At 34.8% G+C, this 25,036-nt stretch overlaps 3 protein-coding genes across 3 annotated transcripts in view; 1 reads left to right on the top strand and 2 right to left on the bottom strand.

Moving 5' to 3' along the window:
* Positions 1–1,230: 1,230 nt before the first annotated feature.
* On the bottom strand, positions 1,231–12,091 carry LOC120631356. The gene is made up of 5 exons (XM_039900876.1): positions 11,727–12,091; positions 10,946–11,118; positions 9,769–9,943; positions 9,617–9,700; positions 1,231–9,526 (listed from the first exon to the last, which is right to left on the bottom strand). Exons 1-5 carry the CDS (start codon positions 11,757–11,759, stop codon positions 7,223–7,225), a joined length of 2,769 nt encoding a protein of 922 aa, XP_039756810.1. The 5' UTR covers positions 11,760–12,091; the 3' UTR covers positions 1,231–7,222.
* A 350-nt stretch (positions 12,092–12,441) lies between these two features.
* Positions 12,442–20,740, top strand: LOC120631333 (myosin-2 heavy chain). Its single transcript, XM_039900824.1, has 6 exons — positions 12,442–13,475; positions 17,027–17,244; positions 17,683–17,827; positions 17,904–18,126; positions 18,209–18,405; positions 18,784–20,740. The coding sequence occupies exons 1-6, from the start codon at positions 12,831–12,833 to the stop codon at positions 20,605–20,607; spliced, it is 3,252 nt and encodes a 1,083-aa protein (XP_039756758.1). The 5' UTR covers positions 12,442–12,830; the 3' UTR covers positions 20,608–20,740.
* The window catches only part of LOC120631334 (organic solute transporter alpha-like protein), a 22,150-nt gene continuing 17,845 nt past the window's right edge, over positions 20,732–25,036 (bottom strand). Inside the window, exons 5-7 of the mRNA XM_039900825.1 lie at positions 24,645–24,741; positions 22,532–22,778; positions 20,732–21,936 (exon numbers count right to left, since the gene is read on the bottom strand). Coding sequence (XP_039756759.1) covers positions 21,737–21,936; positions 22,532–22,778; positions 24,645–24,741 — 544 coding nt within the window. The 3' untranslated portion in view covers positions 20,732–21,736. The remainder of the gene's footprint in view (positions 21,937–22,531; positions 22,779–24,644; positions 24,742–25,036) is intronic.

Raw genomic sequence — 25,036 nt, 5'->3', positions numbered from 1 at the left:
ACGTGTAACAGAATTACGAAATAATATTGAAGGATGCATAAGTATATTTCTACAACCCTATTGAAGTTAAAAGATAAACACGCGCATAGTACCTACGGCACGCGACGCGTACCCAATAAAGTGACAGGTGTCACGTGATTTTAATTTTGCATGTGATCTCATTTCTTTCAGTAAAAACTATGGCAGTGGTTTACTCAAAAACTATTAGGTTTGCGGTTTCACAGATAAGTGTTAGACACAGTACATAATGTACCTCTAAAGCCTGTGAAGTATTATTTGTGTTTTCATTTAGGTACACGTTGTTTAGATGGGCCTGTTTACAGTCTACATTTTTCCTTTAGTCTGTGTACGCCACAGACAATGCGTCGGTACAAGGCTAAGTACACAATAGCCCAAGTGATTTTGGAAAAGCGAAGGCCACAGATGTCGTTCTGATCATACGCCCTTCCTCCTTGCCTTGCTAGCGATAAGCTATTACACGGGCCGGCAAGCGCGAAACTAACTCAACCCTTCAACTATTAAATCAAACAGCCAACTTTACAATAAGCCATTGTGTTAATTTTAATTTAGGCATCTGCTTAATTTTTTACGCAGGTTCAGGTTTTTTTAATTACCGTCTCAGCTGTCGATTTCTTCGTTTTAATTCCGCAGTCCATTCGTAGCTATGAGACTTACAGAAGGTAGTAATTAGTATAAGATTACGCAACCACAATTAATATATCTACCTCAGAAGCCCATTTCTGGCTACCTCACGGCCTTCGAAGGAAGCTTTTCATAGCTTCCTTCAAACCAATTCAACTTTACAGCGCATTGGGTAGGTACTCGCCAAAGGTCGCCTACGACGCTTACACCTCGAAGCTTTCTTTTAAAAAAACACAGACGAGCTCACGTCATACAAGAGAGACTTATAGACCGTTTAGCTGTTTTCTTAAGAGAACAGCTGTAGTTGTAGACCCTGTTTCTGTTACTGTGAAGAAAAGTATTTTGACATTATATAAAATTCTTCCTACCTTAACCCTATATTTTTATTTCTCAAATTATTTTGAATATATGTTAACAACTCTTTAATTAATATTTATTTGACCTGAAAATAATTGAAATGGGACAATGAAACAATATTTTGATTATGAATCCCAATTGCGTAGGTAAATTGCGCATCTAAACTGATTTAAAAAATATATACATTATAAACTCTTTGTAAACAGGATAGGTAAAATATAAACTACTTAATATTTTGCCAAGTATTTAATAAATAAACACGTTTACAGTTTACGCTGCTGAAGCTTTACAAGGGACCAGCCTTAGCATTCTTGTGTGATTTTCCAAAAAGCAGATCTATAAACTTAATACTAGGGTACAATAAATTAGTGGCCAATAAAAAATAAAAATCAACAAAAAATACAAACTATAAACAGCCAATCACTGTAATACAGTCTCACTCGTAATTTATACATTTTTCGACTAATTCCTGTACCTATTTGAAGATTCAGCCTAAATCCCAAATCTATCGCAGGTATCAAAATTTAAATTATATGGATCAGAAACTCAAATGCGAGTCAAATGCTAAATGTTATACTAATCTTTAACGTTTTCTTTTGTTTTTTAAGTTTTGTTACATTGCCAAAAAAATGTCGTTTGGCTTGTATCAAAATGTAGATGCTGCCAAAGTGTTTGATGGCTAGACATACAGCAAATTAATATTTCTACGACGCACCTAGATTCTAATTTTTTTTTAATGCTATTAGCCTGACCTTTGTAGTATAATAGAGGTTAGTGCTTTTAGTGCACCTATTGTGAATCTTTATCCAAATTTATTTTTTATCAAGGTTTACTGAGGTCAGGTTCACTATTTTAGTTTAAGAGAATGAGGAAAATTATAATCAAATAAGTCATCTTCATCATCATCATCATCATCATCATGACATCGACCGATTGTGGATAAGGTTTGGGAAAGCGATCGGACAATATACTGTTGCACAGTACTTAAATACGTGCAGTTTAATAATTTACCGTAACCATATCCCTAGTGACAGTTTTTTTTTTATTAAGTAGGTAAAGAATTATTTTGTAAAAAAAAACGCTCGTAAGTAAATAAAAAATCGTTAAATTATTATTCTTGAATTACCAATCACTATTTTCAGATACATTAAATATACTCGGTAAGCATCCCGGTGTTGTCGACGTACCTACCTATAATCTAGTAGAAAACGTTGAAAATGGTTTGAAGTTCGGCTTTTCAGGCTGAATCCTCGTTAAAGTGTGAAAATCAAAAGTTATACAAAAATAATGTTTATACGAGTACCTATACATAATGCTACTTAATCAGTTTATATAATTAAAAAGTAGGTAACTCACAAATACATAAATGCACCACATACAAAACCATTAAGGCTCCCGCACATTGATTCGTGTCGCATCACAACGCAACTTAAAAAAGTGCCAGAAGCAAAGCTTAATATTTCAAACAATTTAAATAAAACAAAATCCAGACGTTTAGTTTTAATCTAGTTTTAGAAAATTTAGAGTAACCAGAAAAGAGTATATTTATAATTTTCTAGTAAACAGCTCTGTGTGATTTCAATTTAGCTCGCAGATAAATAAATATGTTTTTTTAGAGCGTTGCGACACGACACACCTTTAGTTTCAACCTAGCTATAATAAATAAAATTGTGCTTGATTTAGGCGTAACACACACACGGGTGACAATTATTACCAAACGAATACAAACTATAGGTATGTCACACCAAACTTTATGGCTAGTCAGAATTCAATGCAAGATATATCCAAACGTCGGTGTTTCTTGAGAAAATCTCTTAGAACAGACCGTGCCACTAACGCCCAAGATTAATAATCAACTTAATCAATAATTATATAGGGGAGTGCACTGATATCTATAGTACGAGTTTTTACTCAGTTTAGGTACCAGTGATTCAACCATACATAGTACTAAGCTATGATTTCTGTCACAATTAATTTAATTAATTTATCTGCCATCTGATTGATATTTTTGGATTAGATTGATTACTTGAATAAGGCGTAAGAGTGATTACTGTATTCAGATAAATTTGTATGTATGGGACATACAACTTTGTCAAAACAACGTAACGCGTTACTTCAATTTGTCAAATTCGTATGGAATTATCAAATCAGATCGGGTAGCAACTTACTACTTTGTTCTTCTAACTACTGCCATCTACAGCGATCACCAAACGACCGGTCCAGCATGGTGATTATGGGTCATAAAAATAAAAATAACATATTTTTGTCGGTTAAATCCTCCTGATGAGAGAGGTCTTTAGCACAGCAATCGATTGCGAGAGACTATTGATGGTAGTCAAATCAGGTACACAGAGGTTTTGACCGTATGAAACTACAGAGCTACGCTGATTGACGATTTTGGCCGGTGACGATTGTTAACTTCAAATTAAGTGCACTTTATGAACTCGTTCACCCTTGTTAGTATAAGGAATGTTAGTGCATATTCAGTTCCTAATGTTTTTGACTCCTCCCGAAGTCTGCGCAAATTTAAACTCTTAAACAAAACTCCAAATACTGATATCAATTTTCTTGATATGTATGAAAAGCACCCTAAATATAAGATTGGCGCACTCACATTCGAGTAGCGAAAACAAAAGGATAGACCTATAATTTTCATTTTACAAAAGTACAGCCAAAAGTTGTTGGTTTTCTTTTTCGGATGGATCGCCGAGGGAGTGGGGCGAGCTCGAAAGCTCGCCATGCGACCCAGGGCTCGATGACATCGCTCTTGCTGTATAAATGTCGACGAATGGCGTGCAAGAGTGTGAACTCAACGTAGCCTAAACAAATCTTGTTGGAGTATAAAGTGCCGTGTGGTGACGACCGATCAATAGTTGTCACCAACCCTTCCACGGTTGTAGTACTAGACCACTAAGAGAATACAGCGGACCCGGGCATAGGCGTACCACCATCTATTGCGGTTACAAACCCGGCTGCCCTGGTGAATATGGGTCCCTCCCGTTGGGAGAGGTCTTTAGAGCAGCAGGGGACTGCTAAGTAATATAATGGAATATAATTTTAAAGCTACCCTAGTCGAAACCATGTACACGCCACTGTACCTACAAAGACATTAGACCAAGCGATCAAAAGCATAAAATCAAGGTTAATTTTCCTATACTTTAACAGTGACACAATTAAGCGGTTTATGGTGTAGAAAAACGACGTTCTGAGCGGCCATTAAGTTTGGTGCGAGTTTTACAATTTCATTAGCCTAACTATTTGAAAAATATACGTCCATTCAATTGTATGTATAAGACAGTTACACAGACACACCTATTAAACACTATCCTATTAAAATATTTTGTGACGCGCCACGAAAGTCGAACCTACGCCTACAATTTTTTACGTCATCATGTCCCCTCCATATTACTCCAATGGTTTACGTCCGATACGCCAAGAAAATACGATCCGAAGCCGTACCAGAATTTCATATCAGTTGTTGAGCAGTAGATTCGATCTGCAGGGATAGAACAGGCAGGACACAAAAATGACATCCCCCGATTATATCCCCTGATAGGGGATACGATTAACGTGTCCATCTGCTAAAGCACGGGAACATGAAATAGGATAAATTTAGCCTCCTTTACACATATATTATTTGGATATTATTACCACTTCTGCGCCAGTGTTCTGAGAGTTGATAAAGCTGTGGGAGAAGTTTAATTTGTATCCTTCCCCGGGGAGATAATTGTCCTCTACCCTTGCTAGCCGTGCTGAAGTGAAACGCATACCGTCGCGTTTCTCGATCCGTATTTTAACTGATTCGGAGCGGATGCAATGCTTATGCGAAAAAATACAGAGCAAGCAAGCACTTAGTACAACCCGTCTTTAATTTGCTCAAACGGCGCCATTTTAATTCAACTTCCGAGGCGCGCAATTTAGATGTTTCTTTTAATGTAGTGAAAGCGAAAGCATAGCGTATTTCGTGACTATCTACTTTTTTAGCTACTTTTCAAAATTTTTGTTTAATAATCGACGGAATCATTGTATCATTGATGAAAATATCATCAAGGAAGAGGTTACTTGTATTGTTAAGCCGCTTTTGTACACGAAAATAATTTTGTAGGATCTGGTTCAAGCTAGATTTCACATTGTTTATTGCTTTAATATAATATTAACTATGTTTTTAAATTCATTTGTAATATTCATTATTTCAAGCTGGGCCACTTTATAAGCCTGCCAATTATAAGCAAGCCACTTTATATATCTGGAGTGACTACCACCAGTTCAGCAGACTCTACCGACAAGCTAGAAATAAATTCAGCAGTTGCTCTCTTTCAACATCAACACTTACAATATTTTTTTATGTTGTTTGTTTGAAATGTACCTATTTCGATAATGGTGTCCTAATGTAGTCGGCGCTCAATCTATTTCTGGGATCCAGGAATTTTGCGAACAAAATTTTTTATGACGACAATCGATTCTCTTATGCATTGGCTCCAAGCCCCGAATCGTGCGAAGCGAACGAGAGCATAGCTACGAGACATTACTATGGAGCGCCAAATTCATATTTAATAAATTAAGCTTGTTTGACCTAGTCTTTATCTAAGGAAAAAAATTGATGTTTGGAATTCTTTGTTCGGCAGATTTTCTATGTATCACATAAAAAATCTGCCAAACAAAGAATTCCAAAAACGCGTTCCAAAATCGTTATTTCCGCCAGACTCGGAATAGCTGCTGCCCGTGTTTAACAAGATTATTGTTAAATCCTTAATTGCAAAAGCTGTAATGGGCAAAGCAATTGTCCAGGTTGCCTATATTGTCCCCCATCCTAAGAAAAATAATATAGTTAAACCGAGACTACCTACAATACATTCTTTCGCAGGGACAATAGGTACTGTATATTAAATTTATAGCAGCTACAATTGCAAATAATAGGTCCAATTACAAAAAAAATAATAGGTCCAATTACAAAATTGAGCTTTGAAAATATTAGGCAATTAAAATAATGTTATACATTCCTGGAAGCCAGATCCTACGAAATTTCCATAAAAATACTGAATGCTGATGGATATCCTTAACATCAAGTACATTCTATGAGTGCTAGATAAATTTGTACATACGTGAGTTTATTGATAATTTTATATTTATCACATATATAGAAACTTCTATGCGTATTTGTCCAATCTAATACTTAATTGTGTGAAACTATTATATTACGCTTTCATTTTGAATGACAGCCTTATCATGAATAATACACAAATAGTTTTATTACACATAGACTTAGCAGAAAAGTTTACGTCAAGATAAATAGGTAAATACATTATTTTTATGTAGCTTTAGAAAATAACGGTTTTTTTTTGCAGAAATTCATGAAATCTTTTACAGCCCTGTAAAACTTTGGTTCATAAGGCAAGCGATGAATAAATAGTAAGTAGGAACGATAACTAATGTAAAATTCTGTTTGGTTTGAGATTATTACCAGAGTAAAACTAACGACAATATTATGCATCTTGCAGGTATCTAAGCCTTAACACATATAACATCAACAGTCAATAAGGAAATATCAGGTGTTGATCTGTTGTTGTCCACAACAGAGGTGAAACTAGACATGCAACTCCATTATCATATTTAAGACTGAGGTTTTTAGTTCTTACAATATTGGAACGTGTTGTGGTTACTAAATAGATAATCTGGTGCTTCAGCCTCCATTTACGGTTGCATAATTTATATTAATTTTACTACTTATGTCTGTTTCATATTAATACTAAACGGAAGTATTAAGTAATTTATTTTTTCAATTGTGCCAATTTTTTTTAATAACTGCAATGATATTTTTATTCAAAAACAAATTTTACCCATAATAATCTATGATAATAATTAAATCTAATATTTTAAGCTCATATGAGTGTTTTATTGCATAACTATTTAGATATTGGAAACGAATTATAGACGTTTATAGATTTTTTAAAAACTCCGCAATTTATAAGAATATGAATATGAGAACGGATACATTTTGGAAAATTAAACGTTTTTGATTTTTTTTTGATAGAAATGGTCTCGTATAATGCGGCTGTAAATTTTGATACACAGATCCAATTTTTTAAATAACTTACACATAACATAAAAGCACTAGTTCCTTACACTTACATGTAAATAAAAAAACACGTAGCCGCTACAAACCATCGAATATACATAAACGTACTAATAAGGAATGTCATCGTCATCATTAACTACAATGGAATTAAACATCAGTCTCAGTTTTGCTGCTTGTGCGCCGACTTCTACCACCCGAACCAGAGTTCACCCAACAGGGCCCGCTTAATAAAAATTTCTTCACATTGTATTCCATTTTTGCCAAATCCTCAGGCGAAATCTCTTTTTCGCCTTTATTTTTCAAAGCATCGCGCAATTCCTTGCCAACGTCAATATTTGTGATGTTACCGCAGCCATAAACATTGGAGTTATCATTGATTTCCGTCACTGTTTCATCGCCGCATTCAACCGGAAATATAGTCTCCTTAACGATATTATTTAGGATTTTTGGGTTAGAGTCACTCTGCTTTATTGCTTTATCTTGGCTCTTATTCTGATTTGTCACAATGTTATGCAGCCAATTATTACGAGGCTCCCTGGTATACATCTTCGAATACTTGCTAACAGGATGTGGCATATTCAGCGCAAGTTCGTGCAGTGTCTCGGTTAGTCTGTTTATTTTACTATCTCTCCTCATAGCACGTGTTGTAAAAGAGCACTCATCTTCTAATGGATCACTTAAAATGTTTTGCTGCTCCAAGTTTTTTTCAACCCACTCCGCAACTCTAAGCAATTGCTGTTTTTGTAAAAGAGCCGCGCTATCATCACTTGAAAGTGAACTGGTACTTTGCTCATTTGTAAATACTTTTTTGCTTTCATTAGCTTTCAAATGAGTTTGAGTTAGATTAGGATAAACGTTGACTATGTTTGGTAAGGTCGGTTTAATTGTTTCTTCTTTTTTGTCTTCGACTTCTCCAACGGGAGAAAAATCTTTTGATATTTTGGTACTTTCAATAGAATGGAGCTGTGACACGTCAATTTTTTTAATCGGCCTGTTGTACTGACCAGCTAATTTGCCTTGTTCATAGCGATCGAAATTAAAGATTTTTATTTCCTGATTTTCGGTGGACGATGCAGCATCCATTTTATTGGCAATGTCGATATTATTATCATGTTTATTCTGTGCATTACTTGAATCTCCATTAAAATCATTCAATAAATTATCAATTTCGGAAGCGTTGTGCTGGCTTCCGATCTGAGAATTATTGTTATACTCAGAATTATTAGAAAAGTTGTGAGTCTTTAATGGTTGCAGTGGTGATGATGATACATTCAAGAGTACTGGATTTATCGTACTATTTTTCACAGTCATGCTAGGCTCTTTGATACTACTATCAACATGAACATCTATCAGAGTACTTTCGACAACAACGTTTTCAGTCGCAGGAATATCGCTGTAAGCGTCGTCATTGTTTTTATCTAAATCAATCAAATTCTCTAAATCATCATTAATGTCTTTAAAAATTGAGTTTGTGTTACATTTGCTCTGACGTCGATATAAAACGGGTGGAACATCCGGCTCTGCGTTATCTAGTAAAATATTTTTAGAACCCGCTTGCATACGTAAGTGGCAAAATCTTGGGCCTGGACCTACTTGAGTGTTAGATTTGTGTGTGCTCACAGTTGACTTCGCTATAGAGGAGGTGCGACTCGCAGCGCCAATTGAACTACGTGAATTTTTCCTAACTGCTACCATATCAACGGGTAAATTCCGCGGTTTTAGCTGAACTTCTGTACCATTCAGTACATCTCGAATGAGCTTTTCTTCAAGATCTACACTACTACTGCTTTTTTTACTAGACATCGAAGTTTTTGTGCGATCGCACAGTTTGTGGTGAACAGATGGTTCCATGTTAACGCTGTTTTTGTTCACCTTGTAGTTTTCTTCCACTTTATGCATAATTTCTCTTTGAATATCTAATTTCAATTTGTCTTCACTTTTAATCATATCATTGATAACATTATTAGGTTTGTTATTTTCAATTACAATCTCTCGAGTCTCATTTTGCTCATCAACACTATTTTGTGGCATTACATATAAAGGACTGTGGGTCATTCTGTCATTAACAAGTCTTATTCCAGGTGGGGAATGGCTTCGTACACTTAAACCTGAATAAATAGACTTAATTTCAGCATTGCAGTTCAAGCATATATTGTTCTTTATTTCTCCACTCAACACTGTCTGTGTTGATACTGTATAATATCCTTCATTATAACAAAATGGTTTGTTTTGCGTTTTGGAACAAGAGCATGTGTCACAATGCTTGGTCACAGAATCCTGGATACTGTCTTCAAGAATTTTTGACATTAGTGATGCAGAAATATTGAATTCATACTCACTTGCATCAAAGGTGTCAATTTCATTTCCATTTTTCGATTGTGTAGAACCACCAGGCTTTGCTGTTTTGGACATTACATATTGAGATACTCTGGCTTGGGTATCAACAGGAAGCTAAAAATCAATAAACATTTTAAGTACTTTTGTTTCATTGGAATTAAACAAAAATAAAATTAAAGTATTATTGTGGGTTGTTGTACTTACACTATCTAATTTCTGAGATACAAAATTGTCAGGTTTGCATTGAAGTAATTGGATCGCTAAGTTCATATCATTTTTATATCTCTCCTGCAACAAAATAAAAATTTAGGAAAATATTTTACAATGTAATTTACTAAGTAATTATTAGTCCATACATTCTCTTTTTGTAGCATAGTGTAGTTATGCTTTGACTCTGCTAATCTCACAGATAGAGTGGCAATATCTTTGGTCAATTGGCTCTTTTCACTTTTCATCTTATCCACCATTTGAAGCAACTTCTCCTCAAGAACCTGATTTAATTTTTGCACCCTTTTATGTGAATCATATAATCTGAAAATTAGGATATTGTTATGCTTTAAAAATTACTGCAACCTATTTATAATTAAAAAGCCTTATAGATTGCTTCTTGATAATAATTTACACCTAACCTCAGCTTTTAAAAATTTATATAATGCATAATTGTCAACATGATAAACTTGAATAATCAAAGCATTTATTTAAGTTAGCCTTTTATAATTAAATCCATTAATTTTACTTTTTTTTTTTTGTATAAAATTACTTGTACTTCTTCTTGTTTGTGTCTCAAAACCAGTTACCAACAAAGCTCACCACCTATACAGAAACACCTATAATCATTTGCACTTGGTTAGGTGGTTATTCCAAATTTGTATTTATAGATATGGAATGTATAGAAAACTTTTCAACTTTTTAGCTTTAATTTTTTGTATTTGAAAAAGACAGCAAATAAGCATTTTGGTGATATAAGGTAGATAATGGTTAGAGTAGATTCTTACACTGCCTAATAATGCCTAGCAAAACTGAATTAGTTGTTTTGTACTCTTCAACAACTAGTGGATGACTGTAGCACATTATATTATTGTACTGCAAGTCAACCTTAAAAGATAGACATATGCTATTACTGATTTTATAGAAACTTTAACTGTTTACGCAGTGCACAGCAGAAACTCTCCAAAGGAAAAAACCCCTTGATTCTTTTTTGGTGCTTTGCTACTATTGGTCTTGTGATGATATGTATAGGCTATCCAACACTGAAAAATATTTTCAAATTGGACCTGTAGTTCCTTAGATTATTGTGTACAAGTAAACAAACAAACAAGCTTTATATATATAGTATAAGATTGATTAATACATTCTTGGGTGACCACACATATGACACTAATCTACAAGAAGATTGCTTAGTGTGAAATGTTCTACTTCCTAAATTTACTTATTTTATCACGTGAAAATTAATTACAACTTATATAACTGGAAAGTCCTCCACTTGGGACTTAGATCCACTATACTGATACTTATATTACAAGGATCACATACCTTTCATACTTTTCCCTCCATGTACCAACTTGTTCCTCTAAATCATTGGCTCGTGAGGTACTCTTAAAGAACTCAGCCTCTAAAGCCACAAAGTGCACGTCACGTTCAGCCAGGTGCTGCCGCAGGTGTTCCACCTCCTTGTGCAACTGTGCCTCAGCACCGTCACTACATTCCTACCGGTTAACATTGTGCATGTTTAAAATAAAATTAAATAAATAATAACATATCATTTTATCATATGTACAAATAAAAAAGTATGTGCTCTTCTAAATACAACTACAGAAACAACTAGAAAGAAAATATGTTATTTTATTGCAAAAAAATAATTGAAAAGCAAAGCTTACTATTTCTGTGTCTTTAAATTTACAGAAAATAAGATTTTCAGAAACAAAACAATAGTGCTATTCTACTTGTGTACTACAAATTACATTTGAGAATTGTTGCTATGGCAATACAAAGCATTGATAAGATTAATATAGTTTTATAGTATTTATAAAAAATATAAATTTTTCTTACAAAAAAATCTCCCCTTGGTGAGTAGATAGCTAGTCAATGTTAATAATTGAAGATAAATTATAATTATTGTTAGAAAGACAAAAAACCAGCTAAATACACAAATGCCATTCAACAAGACAAAATGCCTTTATTTTCATTAAAAACAACATATTATGAGAAAATATTCAACAGAAGTTTCAGAGTTACATACGAAAATTATACTATTGTTTATCACAAGAACAGTCGTATTTCTAGGCTACTAATAGGTACACCAGCAAATCTTTACCTTACAAGGGGAGTGCTTTATTCTTTCATCCATCACTTTAACAAATTATTTTATGCACATTTCACATTATGATACGTCCAAATTTAACATAAACAGCCACGTCACACGTAAAGTGATTAAAAACAGCTATTATTATCAATAAGCCACTGTATAAAAAATAAAATGAAAATCAATCGAGACACAAAGTGAAAATATTTACTTCAATTTCGAATGGTCATAAATAGCAGTCCGCCTACGAACATTATATTATACCTAATAGCGATATTGAAATTTTACTACTAAATGGATGTACTCATTTAGTAAATTAGATTGGGAATACCAAAAAAAGTCGAAAACGCGAATTTTCTAAAACAATTTGACGTTTATTGACGTACCACCATGTCCATACTTCATAGGTCATAGACTATAGAGCCATAGAGTATATAATAACTAGGTTAGAGTTTTGTATTGTTAAGATGTTGAACTTGTCATTAGTCTATGCCTTCAATTTAAGGGTGCAATTCTTAGGGTGCAATGCACTATTAGCACTAACCTTTTATAAAACATATTCTTTTCCACTTCCAGTTTATAATAAATAATATTTTTACATAAAATGTAGTCAGCTAGTGTTTATTTATCCCATTAACCAGACAGTAAAGAGAGGGTATTTGGTAATACGTAACCACAAACATTAGGGTTCCGTTATTCCATTGAAATTTTAAATTCTTAGCTATTTGCAAAGGTGTTGTAACAAAAAGCAAATATTGTGCAACAACTTTTGCGTAATTATCTTACTTAGTCAACGAATATTTTTGTAGATCCTCATAAAGCCAAGGTCGTATTTATGGATACTGAACGTCGTAGGTGTTTTCGGAGAGATAACCTCGTCTAAAATAGCTTGATAAAAATAAATAATTGTCAGAGATTCGTGAAAGAGAAGCTTAGCTCGGCAATACTGTGCATACTTTAGGCGTCACTACACGTCTGAGGGTGACGGGGGTTCTATTTCGGGAATACTCACCTCATACTAATGCCGATCCAACTCGGCACTCCTTTGTCTTATTAAAAGTATATCGGTCAATGCGTAAATAATATAAGTGCGTTCGATTATAAAAGTCTTCCAAAATGGGAAATCTCATCAGTGGTGCAGCGACCGAGAGCGTCTCAACCACAAGCAATACTTCTAACATGAATAGTGAAAGTGAAACAAAGGAAGACGTAAGCTGTTTACGTGATGGCAATGAAGTTGTTCCCGAAGAACAGTTCTATGACACTGTTAGTGATGACGAGGACACACGCGCTAGGTTAAAAAAAGAAGAAATGAACGAGTTTAGAAAACAATTGAGTGTGAAACGGGAACAAAGAAGAGAAATACTCGCAAGACATAGAACGGAAAAGAAAAAGTTAGAAAACGCTTTACAAAATGAAGTTAAATCAAAGATTGATTTGTGTGAAAGTAATAGACTCCTTCGTGAGTTACTGGTGAAAAATAATGTTGAAATCCCAGAAGATCTTAAAGGCGTTCAACAACAGTCTTACATTACAGACTCGATATCACATATGGCAGAGGAAATTGATAGATTAAAATCAACCAATGTATCATTGCGATGTGAATTAGCGAAGACAAATAATGCACTTCAAGAGGCATACTCAGATATGGCAGACTTAAGTGCTCAAAACAGTGCATCTATCAAACAAGTTAATGCTCTTAAAGAAGTTGTATCTGTTAGTAAGACGATGATAAGTCTTCGGGAACAGCAACTGAATGAGGTAAGTTTTTTATAAATAAGTTATTCTTGTATTTTACTGTCGAAATCTGACACTCTATATACATTCCTCAACTTATTACCGGCCCACTATAGGCTACGAATATCTTCTCAGAGTGATAAGCGTTTAAACCACGTTGCGGCTTAAAACTCCGAAAAGTTATATAGGGGTGTGTGCGTGTGATCAAACTCTATCCCCACGAAAGGGAGGCCGAAGCTTTAACCTAGGCTACCACCACTATTTTTCTCTTGTGTTTTAGGTAATTAGGTAACAAAATAAGAGTATTTTATTGTTGGAAACCAGCAACATCAATATCATCATTCGATTAAGTCACACTAATGCTGTAAGGCCTCCTCTGTAGTGGAAAAGTTTAGACCCTCATTGCTCCACTGCGGGTTGGCATTGCTAACGGTCTTGAATTGAAGCCTAGTAGCATAAAATAATTGTTATCATTGCCAAGTTGGCAGGCTTCTTTGATTACTATCGTTTGTTATGATATTAGTGATAATTACCCGAGCCGGTTTAACGTGCTCTCCGATGAATATGGAAGCGCCAGTTTCCAAACACTGCGTGTTTTTTGAACGGAAAAACGCTATAGCGCACAATTATTGGTCGTTAAAATCCACTCTGAACCCGCAGTCAAACATGCTTATCAATAGACCCTAACAAGAAAAGCAAGAGAATCTGTATGGTGTAATTGATAATTTCTTCAACCTTTAAAATCTAAACGCCAAACTGATCTTCGGCAATGTACTTTCTACGTTCCGCTCAGACACCGGAGGATCCTCAGGAGACGTTACCTTTACCACGAATAATTGTTAAGTCAGTTAATATTTATGGTATTTGTTTTTTATTAACAATTAGACTAGTTTGCTTATGATTTAATTTGCATATTGCTTACTAGTGCGGCCATGACACCCGGCGAGCGTTTTCGCGAGCAATCATTTCCTTTGTTAATCAATGATACCATCATGAGAATAACAAAAGTAAAAAAAAGGACAGGATATTGAAACCTTTTAGAAATTACCAAAGCATGCTTAAATGGTAAAATGATTACAAAAAGAGCATGAACAGTAGCATCAAAATTTAAAAAGCAGGATTATAGTCTTAAAAATGTAATAGGCCCGTTTTGACATTTGTGCAAGACCATAGATTGAAACTTGGAACGAAACTGAAAGAAACAAAAAAATAAAAATCAATTACATACAGTGTTTTAAAAAATACGTAAATTTTTTTGGGACGTTAAATAATACGAAAGAATATATCGCGAGTATTCTTTTTGCGCTTACTTCATAGTAGCCTGCAATTTATAATTGTTGCGAAACGTTCCGAAAACAGTTACGTTCTCAGTCTTTTTTTTTTTATACTAGAGCTGTAACCATTTTTTTACTGAATATCGAAATAAAATATTGTGTAGTTATTTTTACTGCAACGAATGAGCTTGGTTCTCAAAATGGGTTCTAATAAATGAGTTGATGTATCTGACCAAGCGGCACATGACTGAAGCGTCCCCGCGCGCACTGCGCAGTTTTTCGTTCCTCATCTTGTAAAGTTGACTGTGTAAACTAAAGTTTGATATATATTGTTTACTATTACGTTAACTATGGCTCTTCTATTTTGGACATTAATTTAAACATAGTGATTTGACTCGATTTTTGTGTTTGTTGTTATATAGTACTAACTCTGTTTCAACATGTTGAAAAGTGGACGTATAATCAACAGCCAGTCACGCGTATTGATTGTGAAGTTAAAGGAATACTTTGAACGAACGAACACTTTACAATACATAATAATATCAATCCAGTACTGATACAAACTTGAATTGATTTATCGTGAGTATCGAGTACAGAGTCTTATGGTTCCATAACTAGTTACGTCGCGATGACAAATGTCAAACGGACCTATTACATTTTTACGACTATAGTGCTCAAGGATTTAATTTGTGCATTTTTTTTTGTTTTTAAACCTACCTACTCAGTTCTTGAGTCATTGTCAAAAATAACATAAAAAAACACTAAACTCTCCCTTCTATATCCACTGAGTATACAGAGCGAAAGATCAGAAATAAATAGCATTGAAACGGTCGGTACTTACTCTGGATACAAAATACGGAATATCAAAATCATATCTCTAACTAGAACAATTTTTTTTTATTAGCAATAATATCTTTACCAATAACGAGTAGAGTAGTAGGTACCAACTTCCAAGTTGTAGAATTCTTGAGATTCAGAAAAAAAAACAAAATAATAGTAGTTATGCCTACTCTTTATTTTACTCCTCAAAATATAAGGATAAAAAACGCGACCTTATCTCTGAGTAGCGATCTCTGCCAGGCAACCTTGGGATTTTATAATCATTGTACAGATTCTTGTGTCCATTTTCATATTATTCTGACAAACACCAGTATTAATTTCGCAATAAACTGTATTTCTTCCTTCTGCCCAATACCTATGTATCTCTCAATAATTTCCAAATATTTTATTGTTTTTAGCCAAATATAGAATTTTTCCTTAAAAAACTAGATTGTCTAGAGGTCTCTTTAATTACTTTAGACGTGTTGTTGGCTGTAGGTTGGTACCCATGCCCCTTATCTGTTGTCTTCATGGTAGCTAACCGCAACACTAAAATACTTTGCGCCACCGCTTTATCAGTAGGGCGGTATACAAGCCACGGCCGATGGCTCCCGCCACATTAAACCCTAAAAAAACTCCTTTTTCATTAATAAAGTTCTCGAATGCTATTATTCCAATTCCTGAACCATAGCTAGCTCAAAAGTAATAATATTATGTAGGTATGAGGATGCAAAAAGGCAACGACCTGCTTTTTGTAAGTAGGTACTTTCCCGTGTCGGTCAGGGACCGCCCAAATACGCAGTACGACGCGACGGCGTAACTGCAAGTAGTTGGCACGTGGACTTGACGATTCGCCAAACAATTATAATAAAGATAAAACATCACCCTTTAAGAAGAAAATCACGTTTATGTCCAAATTCACAGACACCTTTGAATTAAACTAAATTGTAGTAGTAATTACTATCTTTGTCGCTACTCTCCTTATAAAAAAAAATAGCATTCTTTTTAGACGTGTAATTTAACTTGCTTTTTAGATGTGTACCTCTGAAATAGCACTTATGTTGCCCTAGATCTAATCTAATCTAAGTCTAATCTCTAAGTATCATCATCACTTCAACCGATTGAAGTCCACTGCTGGACATAGGTCTTTTGTAGAGAGTTTTAAAATCCACGGTCCTGGGCCGCTTGCTTCCAGCGGCTCCCAGCGACTCGTTTGATGTCATCTGTCCATCTTGTTGGGGGCCGACCAACATTGCGTTTACCTGTGCGGGGTCGCCATTCCAACACCTTGGAACCCAACGTCCATCGGTTCTCCGAGCTATGTGCCCCGCCCATTTCCACTTCAGCTTAGCAACTCGCTGAGTTATGTCGGTAACTCTGGTTCTTCTACGGATCTCCTCATTTCTGATTCTTTTTTTTTTCTCTAAGTATATAATAGATCAAAATAGGCAATCTTAGTAACTAAACTTCTTTTTATTTCAGTTAAAAGATAAACTTCACGATATCGAACAATCATTAGCTGATAGGGAAACAAGCATGCTTTCTACAGATCTCAGGCAAGAATATGAAAGACAATTGCAAAATATACGGACATTGCGTGGACTGTACGAAGAACGGGCTAGACTAGCTGATGTATCCAGGCAGGCTCTTTCGAGAGAACTTGATGAACATAAAGTTCTACTGGAAGCTGAAATAAATAAGTATGTAGAAATAAATCACTGCTTGTTTAATTTGAGGCTTGAAGTGAACTTTGCGCTTGAATACCATATCACTTGATTCTTTGTGAGATAAAACTTTGTGGTAAATAAAACAAACTGCCATCTACTGCGATCACTAACCCGTATTTCCAGTGTGGTCATTATGTGCAAACCGTCCCGCTGGGAGAGGCTTTTAGTTTACCAGTGGACTGTTATAGGCTGTTGATGAAATGTGGCATTTGTATTAAACGGTATAGGTTTAATACAAATGCCTTCATCGTTTTCTACGTTCCATTTTAGAGGGACGCAAGTCCATCGATGATAAAGGTTCACCACTAGCTTGGTAACTCGCCAAGGCAATCTAAACTAGACAAGACAGCCAAGCTTTTAACAAAATGTTAGTAAGAAGTGTCCTTAGTATAAAATATTTCCTACTTGCAGGACTAAAGATCTCAGTTTAAAAGTTACCGATCTTGAAACCAAAGTCAATGCGTTAGAAGAAACGGTTGAAGAAAAAAATAATATGATTTCATCATGCCAGCAAGAAACTCGGGGCATAAGGGCAGAGATGTCAGTTGTTAACAAAGTAAGAAAATTTCATGTAAAGTTATCGTTATATAAAAGTTTTATGAAAATATTAACTTTATTTTCTATTTTTTCAGTTATTTTCTCAAGTGCTCTTGGGCTATAAAAATAAACAGGATCTTGACATTCTGGTGCATCGTCTTGAAGAAAACCACGGTATATTGACTCAGATGGCAGGGAAAGAAAATGGTTCTCAAATCTCTTCAGAATTGCCTAAATTGTTATTGGAACTTGTAAGCCAAATTGACGATTCCAATACAACTTCGGAAACAACACCGATAGACAATGTGCTAGAAGCAGGTAAATTAAGTGTTTCCTTTAATAATATAAATACATTTTGGCAGGAACTTACAAAAAAAAATTATAACCTCGAACTTTTCAGGTTCACAAAGTACAACAGCCAAAGAAATAGTTGAAAACCTGCCAAAGGTTTGGCGTGTGCTTATTGAATTACTCAGCCATCAAAGCGAAAAAGAAGAAAAAACTACGGAAAAAGTAACCACTTGTTATAAGTCTGTAGAAACAAAATCAGGTCCTGTACTAGTACCAAGTGTTAGTCAAACCTATATTCGGCTTAAGGTAAGAAAATAAAAATAATTAAAAAAAATATATCTGGGGTTACAGCTATCGTTAAATTCAATGTCAATGACAACTGAGTTTTTATCTATTTTCTTAAGTGCTGGCCCTCTTGGGATATAAAAATAAACAACATGACCAACTGGTTAACCCCACTATTGTATCCTCTTTAAGCAGGAAATTTCCATCCTGCCTCGTGATTAATCAGCGCAATAAAACTAAAATATGCCCAGGCATTTTTAATAAAAAAAGATTAGTTGCTAAAAGTTTTGGAATGAAGCCAAGGTTCCTTTCGACTTTTTTTCGACAAGATGTTAAGGAAATAGCTAGAACATTTTGTCAATCTTCTAGACTTAATACGTTTTTGTTTATATTTTTCAGGATCTTATACTGGAAAAATTATCATTAATCAAGGAAGTTAATCGTATGAAACAATTGAACACTCATTTGGAGTCACGTCTAGGAGAACAAGAGAAAAGGTTGGGTCTTGTTACAAACGAACTCAGTAAAACATGGAATGTCGTCGGGAGATTACGACGTCATCATCATCAATTACATACACACGAAAAAATTCTTAAATATGAACTACAGCAGAAAAGAAAGTTATTGAATGAGCTAAAAGAAGAACTTGAATACTGTCGTGAAAAATGGGAACAAGCAAGAGAGAAAAATACCCAGTCTGAAAAAGACTGGAAGAAACTACGAACTGAATTTTCTAATAGAAAACTTAAGCCAGACCTAGCTTCAATCAACAACTCAGCTGAAAGTGGATATAGTGATGAAAAGCAGTCCGATGAATCGTCAGAGTCAAACGATGAGAGTGAATATATAGAACTTAAGATAAAATGTAAGAAAAAAGTAAAGAAATCCATCGAAACAAACATTGATTCCAGTGCAGACTTTAATTTAGCTGCAGAGAGGGAAGATCCAGCCAGTGATCTATTAGATGTAGCAGATTTGCCATTAGATACACAAGAGGATAACCCTGAATGTGATGAAACATCTGATTCTTTAAACGGAGAAAGTTCAACTAAAAACAAAAAATTATGTGAAGAGACTGAAGACGAAGCAGCTGACATAACTAATGAAGAAATCTTTACTGCCGAAAGATCACCCGACTGCAGTATCGCTAGTACAGTGGACGATGTAGATGACAGAATTTTCCAAAATAATAATTGTGATGTACCTGGAACATCTACCAGTAATGCTAATTTACATATCACAATTGATTCAGCTGCTATACTAAAAAGTATTAGGGAACAGAACGAAAGATTGGCTGAAAAAGATAAACGACTTGAAAGACTAGAAATAAGTGGTAGTCATTTATTGAAAAAAACACAACATGTTGCAAAATTAAGTGATTCAATAAATAGTACGTTAGACAATATTCTTAACCGACCAACAACCAGCAGACAATGTGAAGATGTAAATACTATTGAACTAGAAGAAGTCCTACATAACAAAAATATTACAACTGAATTATCAATACCTATAGAGTTAAATAATAAGGAAGAAAACCTTACCACAGCAGACCATTTAGATCTTCTTCCTTCTAAAAACTTTGATTTTCGATCAGAAAATCTAAACTGTGAGCATAATCGAGAAGAGACAATTACAGCCAATATTACTTCCACGTCACGACAAGTTACAAAATCTAATACAGATGGCAATAATGGTCACTTTGAGGCAATATTAGAAGCTACAAAAACACAAAATGAACCTCTTGAAGTGAAAGACGAACGTTTGGAAGATTTAGAACAAGGATGTTCAGAAGTAGCCAATATTTTGTCCAGTACTCTAAATTCTGGGTCTACTATGGTTGCTAAGTTAGAAGCTATACATGAAAATTGTATTGAGGCGGAGACAGATGAGATAAAAACACCTAACGCTAATAAACCTGAAAACTGTGATTTAGTATCCAAAAATAACACTACCACAAATTTTGAAGAACCATCATCCTCTAGAGAATTAGATCACGAAGCAAGATTCGCTGCCCGTGATCGCCGCTTGAAGAGACTTGAAGAACAAACTAAATCTCTAGTAAATAAAGTTAACAAAACAGCAACGAAAGGTGTTAAAATTCATTACAAGCTAGAGGAACTGCATAATATTTATGGATCTGAAAATTCACGGTCTAGCACCCCTTCAGAAGATACTTCTGAAGACGCTTCACAACACGATGACGACATACCAAATGAAGAATAAATAGTAATTTTACTTCATGGACTTGCATATTATGTTGAACAATATCGTTCTACAAACAATCTGTAAATGGAAATGTATTTTTATTTTTACAACTTATTAAAATTACAGGAAAATAAAACAGAACTATTCACTGGTTTGTTTTTATTATTATGTATTAATCGATAATTAAAAAAATATAAATCAGGTACATAATTAGATACCTACTTCATAAAATTATAGTAATTTACCGAATCGAAGTCATCAATAAACGTTCTAAAAATTAAAATCTTAAAATTATCAGATCGCAACTTAAATATTTAGCATTAACACGAAGAGCCTCTATTTCGTCCACATGTTTAAATGGTAACTTTTTGATACAAGACTGCGTGAAAAATTTAAGAGGTTGCTGAAAAATGCTGAAAGTTTGTTTCTCTATATTCTGTAGGAAACCAAACAAGACGGTGTTGAGTGCGCAAGTTATCAATATTTTAATATTACATAACGAAATATTAATGATAAATGCTGTATAATAAGTAAATAATATAATATTTAGGCACTGATATATAGGTATATCTTATCAGATATAAACAAATGCCTAGATCATTCTTCTTAGACCTAACAAAACCACTCAAAGTAAGCTTATCACCTACGACTATAAGCTTACTTTGAGTTGTTTACGAAAATAATTTTGAAAAGGTTTTACAGTAGAAATATAATTCATATTTCGCGCAAAAATTTTTGTTACGACGTACATTATCCAATTATAAAGGATAATAAGTGTTACGGATCAGCTGAACTAAAGAAACGTTCACCGACCCACAATATTTCAAGCTTTATCAAAAGCAACCTTCTTAGGATTTCCCAACACGTCTCGAAACATTATTGTACCACCGAGTTTATAATCTGAGTCGTCCGGTCATGATTTTTTTATTTATCTTTCTTGCTCGCACACATTACTGATTAATATTTCAACACTCTAAAAAGACTGCTCGTTTGCGAGCGAGCTAATCTTGTACTATATCTACTAAATCGATATTTTGCAAGTCGATGGCAACTTCACTATTATTAATGAAGTTTATGATATGACTACCCAGATAATAACGGCGGTGTTAGACACTAAAAACTAAGAAAAAACACACTACTCATCACGTTAAATGTCATTTTTACTGTTGTAAATCTTGTGATTACCGATATCGTTGACCTTTTCTAAAGAACTTATGCTGTCTTCGAGCACTGCGATCACTACATGCTGCACTTTTTCCGCATCCTTTCCTGGTGGCACACGGTACAGCCTCCACGCCAAAATTGATAACAATAGCATCTCTAATACCATCACGATGTTTTGTATCACTGAAAACGAGAAATTATTTATTCAAATTACAAGATTAAATTACCTGAAAAAACTATAACAAGAGGATCTCAAATACCACCTAGATGTGATGTTTTTTGACAATGGTGCTTTTAATAGATTTGTAAGAAATATTATACCAACTTCCCCCGATTACCAAAAAGGTTTTAAGCGCATTTCGTCAACACAACACACGTCTTAGAAAACTTTTAGTTACATTTCTGTACTTTTGTTGACTAACCTCATTTTCATTTCAGAAAAAAGAAGAAACGAATATTAAACAGAAATACGGTTTTCTTATTAAAATTTTTAATATCAACCCACTACCGGCCCAGGAGAAGGGTTTAGGCTGTAGTCCACCGCGCTGGAATCCAGGTGGAACCACGCCAAATGCGCATTGGTGGGCTCCAAACGACTTTCGAAAACATGATGGAGATCTCCCAGGCATGCAGGTTACCTCACGATGTTTTTCTTCACCGTTAAACCATGTGAAATTTGCTTCAAACGCACATGACTTAGAAATTTAGAGGCGCATGCCGGAAGTAAAGCCGAAGGTCTACTAGCCGAATATTTTTTATATAAAGGGATCATACTCACAATTTACAAATACTGATGGATGCAACGCCATAATGCAAGGCAAAGTTACCAGATCCGGTAGTACCTTCGCAAAACCACACTGCAGTTTGACTATCAGTAGGGCTAGCTGCAATGCCAGGAACCGAGGCCTTGGCTTCGCTCCCGTGGCTTCAGCTGCTCTCACACACATTATGATCCCCCAAACCCCTGATAGTATCGAAACGGCGATTAAGGGCTGTATGTATATGAAACTATTCAAATACAGCATCTGAAAAATAGGAATTAAACTAAGTAAGATTTTACAAAGTGTAACGGAATTATGCGGAAGGGTGCATAAGTATATTTCATAAGGAATTACTCTGTAAAAATATTAAATCTAAAGAAGCATATTTATTTTTCCATACAAACTAATTCAAATATTCTCAGTATTTACTTATGACAACGCTATTGTAGATAAAAGACCGACACGTGCATAGTACCTACGCCACGCGACGCGTACCTAAGAAAGATTACTATTGATTTTTCTTTTGCATATGATGTTAGGGCTGTATCTGATTCTTTCAGTAAAAACTATGGCCAATGGCTTACTCAAAAACTATTAGCGTTTCTGGTATTCCGGATAAGTCTCAGGGACAGTAAATAATGTAAATCTTGAGCCTGTGAACTATTATTTCAGTTTTCATTAAACTTTGTATACAACAATGTGGTGAAAGCAGATCAGAATACAGTTGACGTTACCCCGCCTCTTCCCGCGGGTATGTTACGAGACACTTAGAGAATATAAAAGAGAGCGTCGTCTGCTACTACTTCCATCTCCTGCGATCACCAACCCCTCTACCCATTTGATTCCAGCATGGTGATGGGTAAAGCCTACTGTTTCAAGAGGCCCATAGTCCAGCAGTGGACTATTAAAGACTATTGATGATACCACGTACCTAGTGGTTACACTGAGAACCTTATTGCTTGACTAGCTGACCCGCGCAACTTCGTCTGCATCAAATCGGTTATTATCGGATTTAATATCTTTTAGCATTTCTATACCCGTAGTAACGTCTAAACGATAGGTCCAATTTGAATAATTTAGAGAGAAATTATTATTTATTTGGATCTGATAGGAACGTCACCATCTTAAGATTGTATCCGTGTTTTGATTGACAAATTATAACAAAAAGCGGTTATTGTGTCCTAACAATTAGGCATTTAGCCTCCCAGACTTTTTTGTAGGTAATAATGATTATTGATTTAAGCGTGCCACAACCCTTAAATGACGACCACGACCGCTCTGACAAGAGCGAACCGACTGAGAAGAAGAATGATTAATTTAAACATGTCAATCCATCCATCCATCCATACATACATCCATCCATACATCCGTACTCACAAACTTTCGCATTTATAATATAAGTAGGATGGTACGCATGCATTCGATCGCTGTCCCATCTGATTTGCGACGTTATCTGTGAATAGTTATGTCCTTTATCTCCGACAATATTTATCCGATCTTCATTAAAATTACACAATACATGCTTGATAGTATACACTTTCAAATAAAAAAATAATTATTAAAATCGGTTCAAATTTATCGGAGCTATGAAGTAAAACTGATAAAAATTTTCATCTCATTTCCCGGGAGAAGCTTATTGTTTATCGGGATAAAAAGTAGCCTATATGTTGACCCGGAATATCAGCTACCACTATACCAAATTTTATTTGAATCCGATCATCAGTTTTCACATGATGCCCAGACAGACAGACAGACAGACAGACAAAAATGAAATAAAAAATCTGTTTTGGACTCAGTATCGATTATAAAGCATCCCCCGGTCAAAATTTTCAAAATAAATTAAATGTACAGAAATCTTCCAGTTACAGTTTTATTATAAGTATATATATAAACGTTCTGGAACAGTTCTCCTTTACATTTCCCAATAGACTCGTACCACACCCGCGGGAAGTGATGACATCTGTAGTCTGACCTTCCGTCAACACGTGACAAATAACGGCACGGTATATTAACATGAAAATAATGTAAATGCAATTATGTATCACTGATATAATAGTTAACAAAATACTGTTTGAATAAATATTAACAATCGTGCAGCGTTATCTAATCGAATATCTACTATGTACATACCATATCTTCAGCCCACAATACAAGTACGATGAGATACAGAATCCCTTGGATTACAGGCATCTGCAGCACCAGATATCGCAACCAGGTTAAACTCTTCCTGCAAAAAAAAAAAAGACCATATAAAGTGTGCGTTTTTACAAACTTTTATGTAGATTTATATCGATGCTTTTATGTCTTTCTGTCTGTAATAAAAATCTTGCAATTTAAATTTTAAAATCTTCCCCGCGAAATCTTTTCGCTGAATTCTTTCATGCGTAAGTATAGAAATCTGATGACAGTACAATTCTTTTAGAACATACAGCTGATCTGATAATGAAGCCGATAGATATATGGGAAATCTGTAAAAAGTGACGCAACCCCATGGAGCTTGTTTGACAAGGAGGTCTGATGTG

This window comes from Pararge aegeria, chromosome 18, assembly GCF_905163445.1.
Source record: "Pararge aegeria chromosome 18, ilParAegt1.1, whole genome shotgun sequence".
Classification (NCBI taxonomy): Eukaryota; Metazoa; Arthropoda; class Insecta; order Lepidoptera; family Nymphalidae; genus Pararge; species Pararge aegeria.
This window is presented reverse-complemented; position numbering and strand designations above follow the sequence as displayed.

Excerpts from the sequence above, each read along its gene's own strand:
- LOC120631356 (XM_039900876.1), bottom strand. The coding sequence starts at position 11,759 with ATGGATGAAAGAATAAAGCACTCCCCTTGTAAG. Across the intron at positions 9,944-10,945 it reads TGGAGGGAAAAGTATGAAAG|ATTATATGATTCACATAAAA; the intron begins GTATGTGATCCT and ends CCTAATTTTCAG. Across the intron at positions 9,527-9,616 it reads TATCTCAGAAATTAGATAGT|CTTCCTGTTGATACCCAAGC; the intron begins GTAAGTACAACA and ends ATTGATTTTTAG.
- LOC120631333 (XM_039900824.1), top strand. The coding sequence starts at position 12,831 with ATGGGAAATCTCATCAGTGGTGCAGCGACCGAGAGCGTCTCAACCACA. Across the intron at positions 18,127-18,208 it reads AGACAATGTGCTAGAAGCAG|GTTCACAAAGTACAACAGCC; the intron begins GTAAATTAAGTG and ends CGAACTTTTCAG. Across the intron at positions 18,406-18,783 it reads AAACCTATATTCGGCTTAAG|GATCTTATACTGGAAAAATT; the intron begins GTAAGAAAATAA and ends TATATTTTTCAG.